Here is a 21,989-nt window from a genome sequence, read left to right as displayed (position 1 = left end):
CCTACATAGAAATGCGCATATTCTGCAATGCAATATAAGAACCTCTTAGAAGCCGACAACCATGTTTAAAATTGTTTGGTGTTAGCCTCAGAGCATTTACTCGACAATTTCGTAGCGGACTTTATTCTTGGAAATATGATTGCGGTTGTCTATAGTTAAGAGACTTGGAAAAAAAGACTGAAAAAGACTTGGAAGCTCTATCTCTGTGAACTTGATTCTTGACGCGTTTCTTAGGTTCAGTTTAGAAAGGAATTAGTTAAATTGACTTTTTTGAATTGAATTGAGAAATATAGATCTTTCCTACAGAAGGATTAACAACAAAAAGAAGCTTTGTTGTTGTTGCTAAATCAGTTTTAAATGCTCCTTCTAAACTCCTTTGAATAATACTCGTATTCCCAAACACATAAATAAGCACATTGTTATTTGAAAAGTATCACCAACAGATGATTGGTACGCAAGAACAAAACCATGTAGGGGTTTGAACAATCTCTACGGTCCATATATTGAACTTGCTCAAAATGGCCACTGTACATGTTCATCTAGAAGTCGTAGGTTCCCAAAACATACTAGGAAGAAAGGAAAATGCTACTGGGAAGGTTATGCGGGACAATGACAATTTTTAATAAGGATTCATTAATTGTTAAGACAACTGATTCTAAAAAATTTGAACTCATGAGCAGATCCTAAAAAGTTGTATTTCAAAGATTGTGATGGTTCTAAAAGATTGGGAACCTATGCTATAAGCAATACAAGATTAACTAGATCAAATATTAAATGTTTTAATTAATAATTGTTATATAAGCTCTTACATAATCAAAACGAAAAAATCACTTCAAAGTTAACATATTTGCGCCAAGAAGAAAATACTTCATATCTTTAAAGAGCGATTGATTGAAAAATAGGCGAAAATCAGTTTTCATAATAACACACTTTGAAAAGTTCATATTGAGCCATTGGCACCATATTGCAAATTTCCTGGTCACTTCAAACCGTCTCGTAGGTTTTTCGAATTTCCTGCGCCAGAAAGCACGCCAAAAAAATCCCAACGGCCTGCAAATAATATGAATAATTACTAATTAAGCACCTTCATAGATTCTGACACTGTTCTTTATGGATATGGTGGTTTGATTCTACTCAGCATGGATGCAAACATGCCAAACCCGTGAGGGATCCCATGGCTTTTTCTGGAATGTCGTAAACACGAAAAAGGTATATTTTTCTCTGCATTTTTCAATCTGTCGTAGAGCGGGAAGAGGGGATCAATATATCAGTTACCCTGCTCTAAGTCCAGTATACCACTGAAGATGTGTATTATAAAAGAGTAGTCTAAGACACTTGTATGCGTCATTAGGACGAACCTGTGTACCAAGAACTGATTTTTTAACTAGACTACAAGTGAAATGATAAAAAGACTGGTGCTGGCGGTTCCAGGGGGCCGGAGGAGTCCAGGTCCCCCAAGATTTTTTCTGGCACCCTCACTCCTTGGTTTTTCTATTTTTCACTCTTTTTTTAAAATAATTTTGTCAATTATTGGTGCCCTTGTCACACTACCACCCCTAGGATTTTGCTCTAGATCCACCTTTGAAGGCTGGGATTAGACTGTGATGAGATTATCAGACATTGCCTGTAATCTTTCGAAGCTTTTTGAAGTGTGTCCCAACAGGGATTTTAACCATTGTGACATAGAGGAGCCATTGTTCAGCCTCAGATTGCTTAATACTTAGAAGAATTCATAGCAATCGCGAGCTTTTTCCATATTATTTTACATTGTTTTTATGTTAGTCAGAATCACTGTCCGACTTTCGAAAATAACCTTGTAAAATAACCCGGAGCAATAGCAAGTTTTTTCCATATTATTTTACTTTGTTTTTATGTTAGTCAGAATCACTATCCGACTTTCGAAAATATCCTTGTAAAATAACCCAAAAACAAGTACCAAGCCTCAAAAACCATTGGCTCACATAAAAACACAAAAAGCCGACAAATCCTTCCTAGAAAGTATAGTAGAAATATAAAAAATATCGGAACAAATTATCATAAAGACGGATAATAACAGAACTCAAACCCTTCCTGTATTCACAGATTGAAAACATTCAACTTTCCGGAGAAACATTGATATTTAGAATAAAATAAGTGTTTGGATTCTAAAGACCTGGTCTTGAGTGGTCTTGGCCATGTTGTTGGAAAGATTCATGTCAATAATGCAGCCGGAGTTCATTCTAAGATAACGACTGAATATCAGAATAATTGTTTGTTGTTTCTGGGTGGGAGAGGGGCGGGGTCTGGGGGGAAACAACCCACTTTTGGTTCTGGCTGGGCTAAAATTTTAAAAGAAGAATTATCCTCATAAGAAAAGCAGAATGTAAAGCAAAATTTGGAAAAAAATGTGGGGGTGAAGATTCTTGACGTATTTCTTGAATATTTTAAGAAAGACTGAGTGATAGATTTTCAAGGAGTATCATTGGGAGGGAGAGTACACAAATAATGATGAATGGGGAAGGGTTCTAAGTAAGGAAAAGCGAATCAACATTTTGACTATGATTTGACCGAAACAACAAGGCTTTAAAAGGCGAAATTCAAATCCCAGGAATTCAAGTTCCTTTCAGGATCACTAATTATGTTTCTGGTACTTTTGAAAGGATTTACCAGCAATTTCAGATCTCAAACGACTTTAAATTACTCAAGTCTAAGCCATATTGAATTTTACATTAATGAGTGGTTTACTCGAGGCAACCTCTGAAACTTTCCACTGAAATTGTCGCTTTATGTCTTTGAAAGTTGACTAATAGATTTAAATTATTTCCCTCAATCAGTTTAATGAAATTGGTACCTTATCCCTATATTTCAGAATAAACTGAACTAGGATATTAAAACTACTTGTATGTTATTTTAAACGTTAGATTTTTCTTCTTTAACACAGCTGACTCTGTTTCTAAATAATAAACTTTTAATTTGATTAAAACGCGTCCAGTATTACTTCGTCTTTCTAAAAATCACTAAGTGTAAAACTTTACTAGTGATTAAAAGTCTTTACCAAATTCCAAAATAAATGCGTAATGCTATTTTAAAGGACTTAAAGGCAATATATAATTATATGCAATCGATTAAAAAGAGTCGTCTTTCTAAAAACGACTAGGTGTAAAACTTTACTAGTGATTAAAAGTCTTTACCAACTTCCAAAATAATTGCTTAATTTTCTTAAAAAAAAAAAAAAAAAAAAATCAAAGTAATCTTACAACCCCATAAACCACATAAAACCTCTGAAATTAACCAAAAATATTGTTAGCTTATATTGATAGATAAATACTATAAGAATTTTCTATCTGTAAAAGAATAAATTATAGCTTACTGAAGTCTGAAGGACAATAAGCATGCATAAGTTTAGATAAGTGCTTTTGAACGCGATTCAATAACTGCAATTGCCTATTTGAATGCCAAAAATTACAAAAATCGATTGCGACAAGCATATTGAACGTGGAGCAAGACATTGGAACAAAGCGTTTGCAGAAAAAGCAGTTAAGTCGCTTGTTTTTGCCCTTTTTTAGGGGTTTTCAATAAACTTATTGATACATAAGCACTAGAAATCAATCGCAGTCTCGTCGTATCAGAAGCAAATGTTGTATTTATTCGTTTTCATAAAATAAGTTACTGCGCATACAAGAGTCCTGATGCGAATCTTCTGCATATGGCACATTTCCAGAGGCACATTAAGGTTTCAGTTTCCACAGCTCAAAGACTACGTTATGGAATTTAATGGCATTATTATACCAAATTGGGGCACACATCATTCAGCTAAAAGTCTTGTTTTAACACAAGATTTGAAGAGTTCCGTGTAAAAAGTCGATTAATTAATAAATAAACATCAACCACGAGTGCTGCCAGGAAATTTTCTCAGTGGAAAGTGTGTGTTTGTGTGTGTGTGGGGGGGGGGGGGTGTCAAATGTGTTCTTACCAGGATATGAATTTTTTTCTAATTTTTGCTCTTTTGGCATGTTTTTAAATATTTTTTTTGTTTCCTAGGAGGGAGGGGCGTATCAGTCCCCCGGCAGCGCACTTATATCAAATGTAGAACATCCCGTTCCATTGCCATAATTTTACTCTCAAGTAAATAATGAAAAATGTTGGGTGCCCCTTTTAGTTCTGGAGAAAGTATATTGTAACTTAAATAATTTCACAACTCAGCCTGATACATTTATCCATAATTTATAGTAACCATTAAAATGCAATTAAATTTCGGGTATATCAGCACCGTATATGTAAATATCATTTACGACCATAAATTTACTCAGCATGTCAGTATTACAAAAGTATCAAAGAGTTAAAATCACGGCAAACAAGATGACACATAATTTTCCAAAAAGTTTTCTAATGGTTTCCATATAAAAACACCTCTTAGAGAGTGGTATTCAAAATACAAACATTTCCTCTGTGGTAATATCAAACTAGAAATGAAAATACTAAAAGCTTTTAAGCAAAACCAAGGATTTATTATTTATTTCTATCAAAACGCTGCTATTATCTTGGACTTTTGCACTAAAGTCAAGAAAATACGATGTGAAAACGTCATTCCTAAAACACGGCTTAATGGAAGTTATCTGTAATACTGAAAAGATCACGAGGCATACCTTTTTTTAATATAATTCTTTTGCTATATTATATTTTTATAATCAATGTCAGTAGATAGCATTACAAAAGCTATGAAAGAAGAGGAAACTTCGGAGTAAATCTCTCCATGATGTTTCATGACCATGAGGTGCAGTAAAGAGGACTTGAATATTAGATAGCTCTCATGAAACCTCGCTAGATCTAAAAAATTGCAATTAAGCATTCTTTTGGCTTCCTACAATAATAAGTTCGAAAATATTGACCACTGGTATAATTTAGTCAAGGTAATTAAGCGCTTTGAAAAAAAAATAATAGTTGGGATTGACAGCTTCTTTCTGTGGGTTTTCTCCTTTTTCCAAATAAATACAGATAGCGAGTGCGCGAGTGCGCCTTTTCACCAAGTACCAAAAATGCCTTGACGATGGCTGTTTCGACGCAAATACGCTGATCTCGAGACACACCCCTTCCCTGTAGACCCCATACCTTTACCCAATAAAGGGGGATTAGAGGGGGTATAAAGCATGCTTGATGTCAATAGCTGTTAAATTAAGGTTCTTTACCTGAATAACTGCAACACCGATTCCAACACCAGCGATAATTCCAGCATTACTTTGTATCGACTCTTGAAGTTTGACAGCACAGCCGTCAGTAAATATCGTATCATTCGGTCTCGGGGCAGTGATCATATTCTCCCCACAGTGTTGAGTGATAGTTTTGCAACAGCTGTCTGGGACATTCACCTTATTCATAACGTCTATACTTCCCCAATCATTGAAACCGGCAACACCACAACAACGGAACTGCAATTAAGATTGTTTCAATACATGATGAATAAAAACTTCACTTAGGCTACGCTTAGAATTCCAAAAATGTCTAGGCTTAACTAAATATACAAAAACACTAGATAATACATAGTTCAAAACATTTTGAAAATTTATGAATAGACCAAATTTCCGTTAAATATAGTCTCATTTATATTAGCTAATGTATAGGAAGATTTAGATTGGATTGTTCACCAGATGATAGTTTATATACCCCAGATGCTAAATTTGTATTGGGAGGCAAACTTCATGCCTAGCAATCGAGAAAGGAAGTGGGAAAGTATGGTCTCCCTAAAATAAGTCCTGAGTACCTTCCCCCACCTCCAATAAAAACTGAAATACTTCGAAATAAAACTGCGACTCCTTGACCTCCCCCCTAAGAGACGTCGGATCTATGTGTAAATATTTCGAAAAAGCCACAACAAAAATCCAAAGTTGGAAACAAAATAAAGTTAGACAACAAAAAAACAAACCAACAATTTATTACGAAAATGATACGAAAAAAAAGGGTTAAGAAAGCTTCGAGGTGATAGTGGAACATCTGCAAATATCAGGATTGTACATTCCAATACATGGTCTGTTTTTTACATGAAACTCTAGCACTCCACTGAATTCGGTCTCGTATCCTTTCTATAAGAGTATCAAGGAATACTAGTTTGCGTACTTCATTATTATAAATTATGTATTAAATAAAGTGGATGCCAGTACAAATAAATTGGGTCTAGTAGCCCAGATTTTTTTCCTCATAGGGGGGACTCTGGTAAATCCTATTTTTAAACTAGGGCTGTAGATATGCATGGGAAATGGTAGAGATCAGATCACTATTACTAGTACCATATTGGGCGAGCTCATTGCTATCTATTTCTGCAAAAAAAAAAAATAATTCCCTTAACTGAGGAGACATGTCATTGATTCATACAGTATGAAACCAATCATCTCAGGGTAAACAATCACTTTCCGGACAAACTTCCTTCGATATTGTAAAGATAGGCAACTGAGTCATACGAATGGATTTTAGATATTTGCATAGCTTTATACTTTCAATTTTTACTCACCTGGATCTACTATGTTTTTAAAATATTAAAGAAGTTTGTTCAAAAAGTGATAGTTCAATCTCAATAAAAACAGCGATGAACTAAGCAGTCCAATTTCCCTTTAGTATCAGAAGGAAATTCACTTCCAAGGAAACCGTTTGTTAAAACGATACAATTTCAAAAAAATTAATGCGACCACTTGTGCTTGATTTCTGTGTATTGAGTATAAAAGTTGCAATCGAGGTTCTTTTGTTTTAATCATCAACTTGTTCACGAAACTAGAAAACTAGAAAGTAATTTTGAACAAGTTCATTTTATCATCAGAAAAAAAATACAATAGATTTTCCTTATAAATTTGACATTGACAGATATAAAATGAAACCAATAAACTTAAATGGAAAAGAAAAGTGGAATCGTTAACAATAAAAATGCTCAAAACTCATCTAAAAAGCAGTTTGGTGTCCCTTATTGATTGTTCCATCTTAACCATCAGATTGTCTAGTCCGTGAAAGAAAATAAAAAGAAACAATTTGCCTAGACAATTTTTCAAGCTTAGCGCTTGGATCTGTCAAAATGTGAACCTTGCAGTTACAATGTGATTTTCACACTAAGATGTGGATATGCCACCATCTTTGCAACTCTTTTCTTGCACATATTTCAAATTTTCACTCGTGACCAAAGCCATATTTCCTCAGCTTTTGTCGCAGTCGGCTTGTAAAGAACAGAATTCCTTCACGAGCCCTGAATCATAAGAGAACAAAATATAATCTCCATCGTAGAGGTAACAAAAGGAATACTTGTAAAAAGTCTTGTTACTTAAACCTTTTTTGCTTTGTTTGCTGTTTTAAACATTTCAAACAGGGGCACAGAAAAAATCTATCAATCGGTTTTCCAATTGGAAAAAATAACCTGAAAGCCGAAAATTGAAAGTGAAAATGATGCATACTTCGGATAAGAGTTTCCATCAAATTATAAATAAAACAGCTAGAATAAAACTAATATCAACAGCTTTACCTTATGAATATAAAGGGATCAGTTCAGTTTATTAACATCAAAATAAATGGACAACAATAACTTTCTACCCCTACAAGGCTCCATAACCCATTACATAGGGGTTAAAACAAAAATAAATACCAAATAAAGAGTCTCATAGTCAACTCCGTATCCACGGGGGTAAGAGATTTAAGCTTCCCCTTCCCCATTCGAAATTGTGGTCTAGCTCGTAAAAAGTAACAAACAACACATATATACAAATTTTTGATACGTTAAAAAAAATTATGTACTAGCATTATTGCTAGGTAGTATTACCTAGGTAGTTCTACCTAGTATAATACTAGGTAGTATTACCTAGTATTTACTTAGCTAGTAAATTCAGCTGATAGATCCCCATAAAATGCAGAGGTTTCTTAATAAATTAGGAATATAGCAAGGAACAAATAACTAATATAATAAAAGATATCCTCCGGACCAACAATGTAATAAAGAATATTGGAACCTATTTCTAAAAGCTATAATTATGCTTTGAATTCGTTATAATACATGAAGTGTTAACTGTCGCATTTTTAATTGATTGTCCTACCAGATGGAAGGGAGCATTGAGCGCAATGCGCATAGACAGGAAGGTTAAAGAAGATCAACAGGGAAATAAAGTGTCTTCGGATGAAGTGATTTTGCTAAGAGTGTTTTTGCTGAGTGACATGCGAGGATCATACCCATCGTTAAACTGGGACTATCGCCACCACCTACCTGTGTCCCTGGAATAAATTCCGGTCAGACGGGGAACAATCCCTCTCTACTTGGAACTCCCTTTTAATTTTTGGTGGAAAAAAAAAAATAATTCAGATTAGTGATGTTACGATGAAGATTTGAAGGGGGTTAGGAGATGAAGATCTGAAGAGGGTTTGAAGAAGAAGAAAAAGACGTACACCTTTTGACAGAAGTTTTGACTATATAAAAGGCCTTGAAAATTTGAAGAAAGTGAAAATATATCTTACCAGAAGAAGTTAAATGTTCCAGTTGATTAATAATGATGATATTATTTGTATTAGGTCAAGATTTACATACAAAAGGGAGCTTTTAAAATGCATTACATAAGCCCTAATGCATCATGAAATTGTAATGTAAAAATTTTGCCAGAATTTACGTTAAGAAAAAGGAAAAAACTGTATGAGCCCCCAAACCAATTTATTACAAAACTTATAAAGAGGCATGCCATGAAAGTTTTGTAATTAATCTACAAACTCTTTTGTGTGCTACTAACGGAGAAGAGAATATCTAAATATGAGATTCATATTTTCCCTGAAGTGAAGCAGTTCTTACAACGCCAAAACTTCCCATACGACTTACTTCTAAAATAAAGCCTTGAATTTCTACTGGAAGAGAATTCTAGTGCAACTGAATTAGTAATCTAGTACTTTAATCTAGTTATGTAAGCAAGGGTCAATTTAGATTCTTTTCGCCAAGCATTTCATTTCAAATTTGAATATTTATGAATCGATTATGGTTCCTACAAAAACTATTTGCTTCAAAAACATGTATTTCGCCACTTTGAGTTGCCAAATATTAAAACTTAAATGGAAAGACTAGTCCCAAGACTAATTTGTTTTGACTAAAGTTTATGAATAGTAATAAAAAAGAGTTGAGTCAACATAATTTTAGAGACGGGAGGAGACTAGGATTAATTCACTTGGTGTGAATGAACAATATTATTTCCTGAGGGATCAAAAAGCAATCAATCAGCACGACTGACCTTCTCCAAAAACTGGTATCTACACACAAATTCAATCTTCAGCTAAGGATGGACCTGCACCAATACCGAACTCGAAACGGTGAGTCCGATGGTGCAGACATAATTTGTCTATTTGTCAACTTTCTGAGATGTGTCCTAGTATCTACAGGCATAAAACAGATTTTCGCGGTTTTTGATGGCCATAACCTAGCGTGGAGATAGTAGAATTACAACCCCTGTATCCATGACCTATAGAAAAGGGAGTGACATAAGCAAGAAGAAAATTCAAATTAAATCTTCATGTACATCTCCTGTTCCAAAAATAAACAAACTAATGCGTAAGTTTCGAGGAACAAGGCTTGGGCATGCTCAGCCGGGCTATTTGCCTATCACTAAGCAGACACTTGAAACAAACACATTATCTTTAGAACAGTTAAATCTACTGAAAGGGACAGTGCCTTTGATTACCGTTTTTGTTGAAATACTTCAAAAGACGTTTTGGGACATTTTCTGTAAAAATGTATTTATATACCACTCTATTAAACTGATTGTTAGACTGATTGGCTTCATTCAAGTTTCTACACATTATTTGCGTGTACCGAAAATTAGCGGCTTCTACTTTTTCCTTACATCTCCTTTCCTAAAATGTAGAGTCGAAATAAGGAACTTGGCAACATGTTAGCCTTACCCTAAAGGCTAGATAAAAAAAAAAAATGTACAACAGAGGCTCATCAAAAACAATCAGAAGCCCAAAACTTACAGAAAGAACGCATTTGAACACCCAAATTATCTAACGCCCCATAAGACTTAAGATAAATATAGGAAGGAGTATGGGAAGGGGCAGGAATTAATCTCTCATCTGCTTTAATTTAGAGTAAGCCTGAATAAGAGTGCTGCGGGGTGATACCTCCCTTCTTATTGCAGAAAAATGTTTCTGAAATTTATTTAAAAGCTCCATTTAACTAAATTAATGTTCTTCTTATTTCGTAAAATTATATACAATGATGCGTAAGCGTGTATCTGCTATTATAAAGAAGGGGCGATAAACCATTTTGTAGGCGTGGAAGGGAGGAGAAATCTCAAGAATGTGCTTTAATGTCCAAATATCGAAACTCTCATTGAGCCTCTCATTCAGATAAATATAGAATGAGTTTTAGGAAAGGGAAGGTGGGGGGGTGGGGTATTCATATACAATTTCTCTTGATTCCTTGATTTATGTCTATGGCTTTTTATTGGTGCTATGAGGAGGGGGGTAATAGTACCCCTCCAACTGCAACAATCTTTTTCTATGTAGCAAAAATTACTATATTCATATACCCGCCAGAACAGAGATGGAAAAGGCGAGGTGGCGAATCTTGAGCCTCACGAGGATTTTTTTGGGAATGAAGGGGTTGGAAAACATTACTTTGACCTTTGTTTTCAACGATGAAAAAAAACTAAAGGCTACTTCGGACGGAAAAACTTGACGTACGCCTAGAGGACGATACCCGATGCCTTTTTATTAACAGGGTTTGATACATTTTTGAAAACTTTCTTTACTTAAACTATTTCTTTCTTATTTGAAATAAGGAGGTCTGGAAATTTAAAATTTTCTTGATGAAAATTAGGAGGTCTTGAAATGTCAGATAAAATATGGGTATTTAAAACACTTAAAACTTTATCAAAATCTTCAGCACTAATATATAGGCTAAATCTTAAATAAAATAGAAAAAAAAGTTCTTTAGTTTACCAGTGAAAATTCAAAAACCTTAACGGCCAATATTAAAGTGACCTACATTAAAATGACCTAAATATTCTACAGTTGTTAGATTATTTGATATGCAAGGAAGTTCCTTCTCCTATAACATTTTCTTTTAATTATTAATTAAGGAAGTCAATGACATATCGATTCTACGCAGCTGAACTTTACGAGAAAAAGATTAAATGAAAGATAAATGCTACAAATTCAAAATTCAAGAGACACCCTTGATTTATAGGCTGTTATTCCCTAACGATTTAAAACAGACGATTCTTAAGCTTTAATTATGTTCTTCAAATAAGATGCTCAAAATAGTCCCTTGCCCCTTTTGAGGATTGCCCCTACCAACAGTATCGAGGGATCAAACCCCAGGTCCCAAGTTGTATCAACATTTCTACTAGAACTGTTGCTTTAAATCTCTCTTTAAAACCCCTTTTATGTTTTTCATCGCCACTCACTCTTTCTTGTGGAACTTCACAGTTCTAAGGGGCTCAGGTACAGTGTTAAATTTGGACAAGGCCTATGATTCCCGTGGACTAGATGAAATTATTTTTTACAGGACTGGATTATTACCTTTCGGGTGAAGGGACCAACAAAATTATCTGGCTCACCTCAGCAAGTGCTGACTCAGCAACTAGAAAACACAGATCTTTGGTCAACAAATACAGACGATTTGCATTCGTTTTGTCACAAATCAGGGATCATTTTTTAAGTTCAGTTTTCAGCCCTTTGATTTTTTTTTTTTTTTGCAATTTAATCATTCAAAAACAGGCCTGCAGGTCATTTTAAAAATGATGAAACGAAATAAATTGAAACTAAAATTACAATAATATTAAAAATTGTGAGGAACCCTCAAACACAAAATCCTAGGATGTAGCCAATATGATTCCAGGCTGTAGTTGTTTGTTTCCAAAATTACACTACAAATACAGAAAAAAAAAATTAAAACCATTTGTCTATTTGCCAATCTATGAATTTAAAAATCTTAGAAGCATATGCTCCAGCAGTCCTGTATACTCCTCCCCGTGAAATACTTTTCATTCCTACTTGAATTGAAAACTATAACAGCTCGACAACCTTAACTAATGCCGAACCTAAAATGAACATAAAATGTATGTGCATACTATAATAGAAAGAAATAAAACAAAAAGAAATAATAACGAACAATAAAACCAAATACCAAATAGCCACAAAACAGTGGTGGTCTCAATACTAAATCCTACCCCCCCCCCCGCCAAAGGCATGAGCGTCATTCGTGCTTTACTCTTTACTAAATATGTATTTATTTATATAGTTTTTATAACATAATGCTGCACGAATTTCCCAAAAATATTTTCATTATATTAACATATTTTTCTCAAATCATTTAATGCAATTAGTCTAATAAGTAGTAAGTTTTCATCAATATTTTAACTGCATTGAAGATCAATCGGAAAAATTAAATTTCCTATCTAAAGAATTTATTTAGTTTCCAGAAAAGCGCAAATGACATCCCAGTCTTACAGAGTGGGAAGACCTCATTACCTTAACACACAGGATTTGGAATAATTACTTCATTTTTATTTTATTCTTATTCAAATGTAGAGAAAAAACGGTTGAAAAAAAAATCTATCTTGAAAATCTATCAAATGCAACAATAGCCTTTTTTTAGGGTAGGAGGGGTGATAGGTGGCAAAACAGCCCTTATTTGTGAATTTTTGTGTTTTTTAAAAGCTAGCTTTAGTGTTCACTGTAATTTTGGCAAATTTTAGGGTTAATATCTTATATAGGCTAATTTCTGATCGTTTCAAGTTTCAAATTCACCTTTTGCATTTCATGGAGAAACTTTTGCATTTTTAAATTCAGTTTTTTAAATCGATTTCTTAAATTGAACTTCCCACGAAAAAAAATAATGAGTCACTAGAAAAAACAAATATGACTGCAAATAAAAGTATCCAAGCAAAAAAAAAAATTTGCTGCAAACATTGTATACGTCTTTTAAATCACGTCTTATCAATGATACGAAACCGAAAATGTTGACTAATGAATTTTATTAGCTCATTTTAAAGAAAATATACAGTATAAAATTGAGGAGCTAGTATATACCTCCTCAACTGGTTTACAAATAAATTTTAGCAGAAATAAATTCGAACAGTGTATTAACCACACTACCAGCAGAAGTTAGATTTGAGGTACTGTGATGAAAGAAGCCCAAGAATTCAAGTGTCTATGCAGAACTCTGTGCGTGCAACAAGTATTCAAGTGTGACAGTAAGACCATTCTCCTGATAGTACTCATAGATCACAGATTAGCCACATACGCAAGGTGGAGAAATTTGAACCCCCAACTCAGAAGTTCAGACTGATTCAACTTGCGTATCCTTAATCTTCCTATATTTCATCTGGGTCTAGACGTTCCCCCCTCAGATTATTCCCCCAAATGCTCCCCAAACGCATCAAATCAATGTTTTAGATGACCATTTTGTTCAAAATTCTCCAAAGGTCAAATAACTATGCCTCTGGGTTTGACAAACCCTCTTCCAGCCTCCGGGAAAAGGGCTGTAAGCTATGCAAGTTGCCCATTAAGATATAAGGTTTTTATTGGAAGGGTGGTCGTATAAACTTTGATGGGGGGGGATGCCTCAAATGGTGTATTTTAATGTTAATGCTCGAACATCCTAACTCTTATTGAGCCTTCAGGTAAATACAGAATTAGTTCTAAGGAAGGGGTGGATTTAGAAATTGATATCTAATCCCTCTGGATTTCTGTGAATATTTCTGGTCTACGCTGTTATTATGAAAGTAAAGAATAACAATAAACCCTAAAATTAGCATAATTTATCCTGTAAGGGAGGGGGGCTACCCATTCCTCATCCACCACTTCCCCCTGGTAGTTGTCGAAACTTCGGAAGATGCCCGTTCGATCAAAAATTGGGAATTCTGGTCCTTTTTCATAAGTGTAAAGTGATTGGAAATCAACCAGCCTCTGTCCCAAAACTGTTTTTATTTGATCCTTTTTGTTACCCCTTAGAATATATAATCGACATTTTGAGGTACCGATTTTATATTTTCTCAGTGGCTGCCTGATTTTTGCGTTTGGGGAAATTTTCCATGAGGAGAATTATCCGGGGAAACGCTGGCTTCCATTTCATCTGTTCTTTCGTACGTCCATGCAACAAGTGTCTCTTTAGCTTATGCTACACCTGTTTAATAGTAGGCCTACTATCCTTGTCTGCATTAATGTGGTGGCCGTCCTGGCCGAGTGGGTTAGGCCGTCCTGGCCGAGTGGGTTGGTGCGCTGGATTCCGGATCCTTCGTCTGAGAGGACGCGGGTCAGTGGCGTGACTCTGTAAGCTTAGCCAGAGTCGACCCAGCTCTAAATGGGTACCCGGAGAAATCTGGGGAAGGTAAACAGGAAGGGTGTGCGAAAGCACAGGATGGCTGGCCCCCAACCCCCCATTGCACTTCCTGGCTGAAGGGCCAAAAAACGGAGATCAGCACCGCCGGTACGGACTGTAAAGTCTAATGCCGTATCCTTTACCTTTTTTTTACCTTTTTTTTTAATGTGGTGGCAAGACTCAGGAAGTCCGTCGGACGTAACTGAAAAAAGGTTCCACCAGTTGAAAACAACTGTTTATGCAAAACACGTATGGATGAGTGCCAAATATTTGGCTCAGGATCTACAACCACCTATGATCTATAAAATTCGATTAAAAAAAATGGGAATATTCGTATTTTATAGTTCAAATGAAACAAGGAACTTTTCAATGACTTTAAGAGCTGAATTCCTCCTACGCCGTTAGTACGAGAAGTAAACAATGCAATATATATTTCCTTTTGCGTGAAATTGAAGCCCCTTTAATAATCAATTTATTAATCTAAAAGAAAGACATAAAAAGAAAACAGACTACAACACAGTCCCCTGCATTGCTCTACAGCTAGGAAAAGGAGAAGCTGTTATCTTTGATTCAAGACTGCTCGATGTGGAGCGCATTTATTCGATGTGGAGCGTAAAGTACCCTTTACGCCCAAAGGCGTAAGAGAAACCATGTATAAACAAATAAACAACAAATTGGCTTCAAAAAGAAAGACGTAGAATTAACAGTTTTGTCGTTGATAGTTTTGTTACAATAGATTTATTAGGAACTGTATCAAACTGCGTCTCACTGAAGCGGGGCAAGTTAAGGACACTAAAGGGGCTATCCAAGTCTCCAAAGTAATTATGTGATATTAGCTACTTTTAAAATAACCATGACGTTTGCTTAAATTGTTTGCTGAAGCGAGCTAATTTCGGTAAAGGACGCCTTATTTGGGAATTATTTCGAACTGTGAAGTATGGACACTAAAAGAACAAAATTAACAAAACTAAATTAGCATTAACAAAGCTTTATTGAGTTCTCGAATGATATCCAGTCTTGCAATGGATCTCCATGGAAAATCTTATAAAAACAACAACATAAGAACAAAGACATAATGACTATTAAAAACACAATGTACAGAACGAGTCAAACACATAGCCAGCATAGCATTTAGAATATCGATTTCAAAATGCGGAACAAACATGATCGGTAGTATCTATAAAAGCTAACGGCTCCATCCTTTAATATATTTACAGGTTCAAATATCCAGATTTTTCTTTAATCTGAACGTCTTTCCAAGTGTTCAAGAATTACCAGAAAACTAGCTAAATTAAGTTTTACCTAATACGACGCTAATTTTTTTTACAGAGTCCGGTGACTTTTGAATTAAAATCAAGCCATGACAAATTGTAGAAAAAAGCCAAGACAGATAGTCTGAGTGAGAGACAAAGCTGGTATAAGCCTAGAGACAAACCTGGTATAAGCTGGTATAAAGCTGGTAAGATCTCTCCTAGGGTGGAACTAAAGGTGAACTCTATTCACATTTTCACTAATCTTAATTTCTTTACTATCCTTTCTTCTCAACAAAACGCTGTTGTGATATAAGTTCATTCGTGTGACCTTTTTACTGACATAGTAGATTTAAATGCTGCAGCATTCTATTTGTGAATTTATTTTAACATGAAAATAAATGCCCTACGTTCTTAGTACTAGCTGTTTAAAACTTTTGATGATTAGAAGTAACCATTAAAAAAGGAAATAATATACCGGATATAGAAAGTAGAATAAAATCATTCCTCCATTCATCATGCTGAGATTAGATGGAAAAGTCTAGTTATCTCAATAGCTTTGTTCCTATGACCCGGACATAACGGAATTTATAAGAGCTATTTCCACGGCTAAGGCCACGAAGGATAATTAGAAGGAAAATCTTTTCTTAGTCCGCACTGCAATCCCGTTTATAAATATAGATAAATAAAAATATTTAATAAAATACTATAATTCTCATCTTCTGTTATTATAGACCTAACTTAATTTTCCACTGAAAAACTCTTTGAAATCTGACCCTAATTATCAGATTAATAACATTTATTTTGCAGTTCAATCTTTTGTATTCTTTTTCAACATCTTTATTATGCTGAAGCTTGGTTATTCGGCACTTTTCCAGAGGCGACGCTCCGGCGCTGTCTAAATAAACAGTCATATGCCTCCCACATATCATTTTTGGGGTCGTAGAAACTTCCGCGCGAGTTCATTCGATTTGAAATTGGGATTTTATTCGATTCGAAAATGCAAGTTCTAGTAAACTTTTTTTCATTTGAAAGAGATAATGGGTCAATCAGCCCCCATCCCGTGTCATTTCTTGTAACTCAGCCTCATATAACCCTCCATGATACCAGACCAAAATTTTGAGATGGCAATTATTTTTAATTTTTCAGAATGTTCAGTAATGACGCCTTCGGAGATGGGGACAACCTCTTCTCCCCTGGGGCAAGGATCGTAAAATTACGCAAATTGCTAATTGTTAACAGATAGGTTTTATCTTTGTATAAAGAGGGGCATGTTCGGCTCAAAATTTTAGGGATAATTCCCTGGGCAAAGGAGATCAAAGATTTATTTAGTTCGAGTGGATTGCTAGGAGGCCTGGCAACTGGCAAAAAAAAAATTGTCCCTGGTCAGTCTGAAACTTACAGCCAGAACTCCTTGGGCAATTAGGAGCCTATTACGCAAAAAAAGAAGAAAAAAATTGGGACATGATCACTACCACAAAGGAGCTCGAAATGGCAGAAATAACTTTTTCTAATCTGCTTCGAAATAATGTTTTCAGGTCCTTAGTTCAGGAGGACCTCAAAGCACAAGAAAAAAAAAGAAAAAGAAAAAAAATATAAAAAAAAACCCCCCCCCCCAAATTACAAGTGTTATAAATGATAATTCAGGGAAGAAAAAGAAGTTTTCGACCCACCACATAAACGATTAACGAATCTACAGCCTGGACCATCATGTAAGACTAGACCAATATGGACAGCTAAAGCAAAGGGCTGAAATTAGTAAACTGTCTGAAGTAATGAAAATCCAAAATAAAGAAGAAAGAAAAATGGGATTAGAAGATAAGCGACAGCGAGAATCAAAACGTGTAAAAATTGAAAATGATAGCGATGAGAATTAAATGATGATTCTTTGGAACCACCTGAACTATAAAACGTGATAAGACCAAGAGAACAGCCCAAAAAAATTAAATTCACAACGAGAGAAAACCAACAACCTGGAATATAAAATGAGACAAGACCCAAAAAATGGAAATTTAAAGTGTAATAAATGATAATTCGTTGGAAGAAAACTAAGTTTTTGTCCCACCACCTGAACAATTAACAAATCTACAAGATGGACCGTCACGTAAAACTAGACCAATCTGGTTAGCTAAAACAAAGGGCATTCGCAAATTGTCTGAAGTAATAAAAATCCAAAATGAAGAAGAAAAACGGGATTAGAAGATAAGTGACAGCGGAAACGAAACGTACCAAAATCGAAAATGGTAGTTGTGATAATTTGATTTAGGATTTTGACAGGGATAAAATCATCAATGTTACCATTCCTTTGTTTAAAAATAAAGCCTCGGCAATATGTATTTCATAAAGACAAAAGACAAGTCGGGGCAAAAGTCCGCGTTCAACATTTTATAAAAGCTCCAAGCGATGAATAGCTATAAATAATGGCATTAGAGTTTATAAGGAAGTTAGCCAAGAACATGATACTGCATTAGCCTCTGGTAAAAAAAAAAGAAAGGTTGGGTGTTATGTTTTTCATAATGACAAAAGACAAGCCAAGGCAAAAGTTAAAGGTCCAATAAAAAAAAAATTGCAAAGACCCTAATTCTAAATTAAGGTCGATTAAAATGTTTAAGGGGTTGATTGATGAAAATGAAGCACAGATAAATGTAATTAGAAAACAAGAGCTCATATGGCACTTGTGACGAGGTCGGAAGAGCCAAGAGCTCATATAACATGAGCTCTAGCAAAATTCTAAGAATCAAAAGATTGATTTAAAAGGAACATCAAAGGCTTAATGCCGGTCGGGATTTAAAATAAGAGCTCCGAGACAAGAGGTCCTTTTAAATATCAAAATTCAATACGATCCGATCATCCACTCGTAAGTTAAAAATAGCTCATTTTTTCTAATTTTTCCTCTCCCTTCAGCCCCCCAGATGGTCAAATCGGGGAAGACGACTTTATCAAGTCAATTAGTGCAGGTCCCTGACACACCTACCAATTTTCATCGTCCTAGTACGTCCAGAAGCACCGGACTCGCCAAAGCACTGACCCCCCCCCCCCTGAACTCCCCCAAAGAGAGCAGATCAAGTCTGGTTACATCAATCATGTATCTAAGACATTTGCTTATTCTACCCACCAAATTTCATCCCATCTCTTCACTCTAGGCGTTTTCCAAGATTTCCGGTTTCCCCCTTCAACTCCCCTCAATGTCACCAGATCTGATCAGGATTTAAAATAAGTGCTCTGAGACATTCCTTAGTTCCTTCTAAATACCAAATTTCATTAAGATCCGGTCACCCCTTCGTCAGTTAAAAATACATAAATTTTTCTAATTTTAACGAATTAGCATCCCCCCCACAACTCCCCCAAAGAGAGAGACTTCAGTCCAGTTATGTCAATCACGTATCTAGGACTTGTGCTTATTCTTCCCCCAAGTTTCATCCCGATCTCTCAACTCTAAGCGTTTCCCAAGATTTCCCATTTCCCCCTCCAGCTCCCCCAATATCGTCCTTCTAAATATAAACTTTAATCAAGATTCGACTACCCATTCGTACGTCAGCAAGTTTTTTTTTGAAGCTGCCCTTAGTACTCCCTGCATCGGGGTAACAAATTAACAGTACAAACAGTACATTTTTATATTTTTTTGAGGCTATCCTTAATACGGGTAGCACACGGGGTAACAGATTAACAGTATATATATATATATATATATATATATATATATATATATATATATATATATATATATATATATATATATATATACATATATATATATACAGGGAATATAAATGACGACCGGGACACTCAAAGAGAAATTACAAACTGGGACACCGGGACACAAATGACGACCGGGACATAGGGAATATAAATGACGACCGGGACACAGGGACACATCATTAGAATAATGAGGCATAGATATGAATACGGATTGTTTTTCCCATGGACAATTATATGTTGCATGTTCAAGAGTCAGTAAACCTGACAATCTATTTATATGCATAGACAATGGGACAGCGAAGAATGTTGTATATTCGTATGTTTTACGTAGTTAAAAACATATATATATATATATATATATATATATATATATATATATATATATATATATATATATATATATATATATATATATATATATATATATATATATATATATATATATATATATATATATATATATATATATATATATATATATATATATATATATATATCTATTCATATATATATCTATTCACAGGTGGGACACAGGGACACAACTACAATGGCACGTAACTAATATGGCGCGTAACGACTTACGCGCGCGGGGGAGGGGGGCTTGGGGGGCGCGAAGGGGGGTGTGAAGGGGGGTGGGGCTTGGAAGGCGTGAAGGGGGGAAGCTTGGTGGGTGTGTGTGTGTGTGTGTGTGTGTGTGTGTGTGTGTGTATAGATAGATAATTGAAATCCACCTTAAAAGAAGACTATCAGGTTGTGATTGTGCAATTCATGGCGTAGGAACATGCTTGTAAAGTGCCTAATTACGAAAACTAGGAAGAAAACTTCATAAGACATAACGTCAGTTTCTTCTAACTGACCATTCTAACAAGCTCAGAACTAACTATATTAACCTCCTAAAAAAATTCACAAAACAAATAAGAATATACAAAAAAGTCTGAAAACATATTTATTCTCACTTTGTTAACTGTAAAATGTCTGTATTTTCTCTATGGGTATTTGATCAAAGACAAAACATGACATTGATATTTTCTTTCCCTAAAATAACTTCCCCAAATCAATTTAAAACACCAAGATAATCTTTTATCAAATCTTCCATTTCTTCTTTGAGAGGCCACTCAATCATACACACAGAATTTCTGATGCGATACGAGATTAAAGGACTAAGGAAAATGATTTTCATCTTAGATTCACTTCCTAAGTTCGTAGTGTCTATGGCCCCATGATTCTCATTTAGGTCTCTTCTCAATTCATTTCCAACAAATCAATCACAGAAAGAAAGGAGTCTATTTCCAATAGAGAATTAGGCGAATAGCCTCTCGACTATTGACTTAGCCTTGTCATTACTCAATTTTGCTGAAAACTAACATTTTTCTTCTATGGATCCAACAAAGCGGCTTTCTCGTCTGGAACTCTTCTGGTCAAGGAATGTCAATGATCAAAACCTGACCAACAATCAGACAACAACTCAGAAAAAAATAACAAGGAACCGGATTTGGGCCCGTGAAATTTGGAAGGCTGAGCTGTCTATCAACGTATAATCAACGAGTTGTCTAGCACAAAAAATTAAAAAATAAATAAAAAATAAAACAGGGGAAAACTACTATAAAAAAAGCTCCAAATATTGCAGATTAGAAGGGAATAAAAAATTCAAGGACACCAAAACTAAAAGACAAGGAAAACTAAAAGAAACTCTAAAAATAATAGAAGAAGCATGCTAAAAGAAAAAAAAATATGTGAATATACAAGCCAAATACATAATTGAGGTATCTTACTCCTGCCTCGTCAGAACACAACAGAACACTTCAATTTTGTCTAGTTCTTCGGTGATTCTTGTTTTTATTGTCTTGATTTTCCTTGTTTAAGTCCGCATAATTTTGATTTTTGTTTTTAGTTTCTTAATATTTATTTTTAATTTAATCTTCTTTTTTTGCGCTCGGCAAATCTTGTTGATTGTGCAGGCGAGATATATCCAGTATATTTTTCTTCTCTGAGTTTCACCGGCCTTAAGTCTCGTCTCTTAATATTTATTTATTTCTTTTCTTCTAGGTTTTGTCAAAACATATACGGCACTAAAAGGTTAAAGATGCGTCGGAGTTTATACTTGTCTCAGTCTCAATTAGCATCTCCGGCAATACTTCAGGCCAAAAATTCGTCATTCTTACTTAGAAGCAGGGATGTTTCTTTCTAATCTCATATGAAATGAAAAGATCGAAGAGATACAAAATGTTACGTACAATTTAAGAGAACATTAAAAGCATTTAACATGAAAACATAATTGACGCAACGGATTAATAATCAAAGTTGATATTTTCCTTTGTTTCATTCCTGAAAAATATTTAAATTAATGGTTAGAAAATATTATTCTTGTCACTCCTTAACGTCAATTTCAAGTAGCAATAGATTGATGCGAAAAGTTATTTTCTTCCAGCAGAATTAAAATAAATACAGAGAATTAAAAAGAAAAATAACGATAATACGATCACAACCCAGTTATTTTACGATTTGAAGCTCCCCCTCCGCTGCCCATTCGTTTAAATTACCGGTACTTGTCTGTTATCCACAACACTCAAGAAGTTGGCTTTCTTTGATCTGAGGAAACCGGTTATTCTCTCGCATTCGGTTATAATTAGCTTATTCTTGTGTGAAATAAACTACGGTGCAGGTATATTTTGATTAAATATTTAATATATAGGTGTTTAGGTTGGGTATTTAATATGATGTGTTCTGGGCGGCCTTCT

The 21,989-nt window shown here is 34.8% G+C and overlaps 1 protein-coding gene across 1 annotated transcript in view; it reads right to left on the bottom strand.

Moving 5' to 3' along the window:
- Positions 1-763: 763 nt before the first annotated feature.
- Positions 764-21,989, bottom strand: part of LOC136033905 (CD63 antigen-like) — a 53,452-nt gene continuing 32,226 nt past the window's right edge. Inside the window, exons 4-5 of the mRNA XM_065714908.1 lie at positions 5,166-5,405; positions 764-1,050 (exon numbers count right to left, since the gene is read on the bottom strand). Of these exons, the coding sequence (XP_065570980.1) occupies positions 985-1,050; positions 5,166-5,405 (306 nt within the window). The 3' untranslated portion in view covers positions 764-984. The remainder of the gene's footprint in view (positions 1,051-5,165; positions 5,406-21,989) is intronic.

Source organism: Artemia franciscana, chromosome 12 (genome assembly GCF_032884065.1).
Source record: "Artemia franciscana chromosome 12, ASM3288406v1, whole genome shotgun sequence".
NCBI lineage: Eukaryota > Metazoa > Arthropoda > Branchiopoda > Anostraca > Artemiidae > Artemia > Artemia franciscana.
This window is presented reverse-complemented; position numbering and strand designations above follow the sequence as displayed.